The 3,075-nt window shown below is 58.5% G+C and overlaps 1 protein-coding gene across 1 annotated transcript; it reads left to right on the forward strand.

Moving 5' to 3' along the window:
- Positions 1 to 1,128: 1,128 nt before the first annotated feature.
- On the forward strand, positions 1,129 to 2,552 carry SETTUDRAFT_41550 (uncharacterized protein; the record flags this gene model as incomplete). Its single annotated transcript, XM_008026941.1, has 3 exons — positions 1,129 to 1,412; positions 1,466 to 2,203; positions 2,253 to 2,552. The coding sequence occupies 3 exons, from the start codon at positions 1,129 to 1,131 to the stop codon at positions 2,368 to 2,370; spliced, it is 1,140 nt and encodes a 379-aa protein (XP_008025132.1). The 3' UTR covers positions 2,371 to 2,552.
- Between the last annotated feature and the right edge of the window lie 523 nt (positions 2,553 to 3,075).

Consider the following 3,075-nt stretch of genomic DNA (forward strand, 5'->3'; position numbering starts at 1 on the left):
GGGATGGAGGGGATGGAGGGATGGAGGGATGGAGGGATGGAGGGATGGAGGGATGGAGGGATGGAGGGATGGAGGGATGGAGGGATGGAGGGATGGAGGGATGGAGGGATGGAGGGATGGAGGGATGGAGGGATGCAGCGATGGAGTGACGGCGAGAGGGCGAGGGAGGGTGAAAGGGCTCTTGGCGCGGGGGCATGGCTGCCTGGGCAGGGCAGCCATTTGCTGGGTAAAGGGTGGACTGGGAATACTGCGATGTAGACGTGCTGGAGACATGGACCGACTATAGCTAGGCGTCGCAGGCAGGGCATCGAGGCCGCGGAACCGGCGGAGGGCGTCTTGTTTGGCGTAGGTGTAGTCGTGGTCTGGACAGCGACAGATTGCGCATGCATGCAGCGTGAAAAGCGCGTCGCCGTAGTCGGCCGAGGCGACCAGGCCCGCCATGCTATACCCACCAGCGCTATCACCACCAACGGGCCGCTTACGAGCAGCTGGGGGGCGATCCCAGCACGTCGGGAGAGCGAGCGAGCGAGCGGGTGAGTACGAGTAGGCGTAGGCGTAGGCGTAGGTGTAGCAGCAGCAGCAGCAGTATTGGCGGTGGTGCGAGTGGTGCTGCTGCGCTACTCTACATAGATGGTATATGCATCCACCCGTCCATCCACCCGTCCATCCACACTGCCACTACACACTCACCCTCACACTGACACTGACACGCCATACACGTCCATCCATCCATCCATACATACATAACACGCCCGCCAGCCCATCCGCCACCCGCCGTCCCATCCCACCCCATCCACCCCATCCATCCCATCCATCCCATCCCACCCATCCCATCCCAGCCCGCCATCGCCGTCGCCGTCGCCATCGCCCGCGACAGGCATCTGCTGTCTTGCTCCACGCCGCCGCCGGTGGGGTCGTGTACCAAGCCTTCGGTGTCCCGCCCAGTTCCAGCGGCCAGACTCTAGGGATTGCGACGGGCGTGAGCTGCATGCACGTCTGACGGCGCCCTCAGCTTCTTCGCTTGCTGCCCGTATCACTTGCTCTCGTCCCGCTCCCCAGACTCGACTCGACCCGCCTGCCATTCCGCCGCCATCTCCTCGCCCACCCCAGAGTGCCTGCGCTGCACACATGTCGACCACTCCAGCCCCCTCGGCCCCCGCCGACAAGAGCAAGAATGGAGACCGCAGCAGCCTGGGGAAATACGTCAAGCGAATGAGCACCGTCTTCAAGAGAGACCGCTCCAGCAAGAACCAGCCGCCTGCCCTGTCCCCAGACGCACCACCCCAACCACCCCAACCACAACCACAACCACAACAACTACCACAACAACAACAACAACTACCACAGCAACCCCCCACGATCGAGACGGCCGAAAAAACTACCCAGACCGACCAACTCCCCTCGCCCCCCCTGTGAGTCTTCCATGGCCATATGTCGTCGTCGACGCTCGACTAACTCCCACCAGCCCCGTCCCTACCCATGTCGACACCCCACCCGCTCCCGTTCCCAAGGCCATGGACCGCAATGCTATGCAGCAGGAGCGTGCCCGCGCCCTCTTTGCAAAGTACGGCCTCACTCTGGAATCCCATGAATGGATCGCTGCCCCGGCTGCCCCGTCAACCGTCGAGCGCGTCGAGAAGCCCATTCGCATGCGTGTCCACCGCAGCTGCCACCGCTGCGGCACCCTCTACGGCTCCGACCGCACCTGTGTGCAGTGCGAGCACCGCCGCTGCAAAAAGTGCCCTCGCTACCCCAAGAAGAAGACGCCCGAGGAGAAGCAGGCCGACAAGGACCCCAATGAGCCTCCCAAGCGCAAGCGCATGCTGACCATCCGCACCCGCACCGGCGACGAACTCGTCTACCAGCCTGCCAGACAGCGCATCAGACGCACCTGCCACAAGTGCTCCACGCTCTTTGTCCCCGCTACAGCCACCGTCTGCCAAAACTGCCAGCATCTGCGCTGCACCCGCTGTGCCCGTGAACCCGCAAAGTTCACCAAATGGCCGACAGGCTATCCGGGAGATGCCGAGCCTGACAGTGAGACTGAGGTGGACAAGCAGCTCGAGACGTTCAGAAGGACATGGCGGAAGCCTAGGACAAGGGTGCGATGGCAGTGCGAGCAGTGCAATAGTCTCTTTCAAAATCACTCGCCCCAGTGTCCAGGCTGTAGCCACATGCGCTGTGATCAGTGCACTAGGTCTCCGTACGTTGTTTATTAATTTCCTCTCAACTACCCTGCTAACTCGATGCAGAGTCAAGAAACCAAAGACGGGCGAACAGTTTGATGCCCAGGTGGTTGCTGCTGTCGAGGCTAAGCTTAGAGCCATGGGCGTGGATGATGAGGTGTCTTCAGGGGCAGAGACTATTTGATCCAAGACTTGGCTGCATACCAGCCGAATACCATATGTTGATTACATAGTCACAGCAAGTCGAATGCATGTGTAGACATGTACAATGTAGACATGTGAAGACATATCTAGACACGTGTAGACATGATGTGTAGCATCATGCATAGACCACATGGCCCGTAGACCGACATGCATGGCGTCCAGACAATCCTTCAGCCCTCTCACAATAGTCATACTAGTCCCACCTCCACCAACAACGCCAATGCCAGCGCACAAATCCCACCTGCATCTTCACACCCCCCCCCCCTGCCAATCAACATGTCCGTCACACAAACCAATCAACCAAATCAACCCGCCTAACTAGTTACACTCCCGCAAAATGCCTAGCACAGCAATGACAAGTGTTTTCCTGTGATACCAGTACTACTCTCCAAACACACGCCACCACCTGTGCAACAGCAATAGCAATAGCAATAGCAACAGCAACAGCAACAGCAACAAACAATGCTAAAAAAAATTATCCAATCAAAATTCTCTCTCTCTCTCTCTCTCTTGCATATTTCGCGAGGGGTATGACGTCGGAACTGAATGCGGCTGATGCGCGTGGCTTGAAGGAAGAAGAAGAAAAACAAGAAAAAAGAAATGTTGGAAAACTACAAATGCAAACACCATGCATCTGGGTGGGTCGTGGTGGTAACGAGGCGCGGAAACTGGAAACTGGAAACTG

Source organism: Exserohilum turcica, assembly GCF_000359705.1.
Source record: "Exserohilum turcica Et28A unplaced genomic scaffold SETTUscaffold_2, whole genome shotgun sequence".
Classification (NCBI taxonomy): domain Eukaryota; kingdom Fungi; phylum Ascomycota; class Dothideomycetes; order Pleosporales; family Pleosporaceae; genus Exserohilum; species Exserohilum turcicum.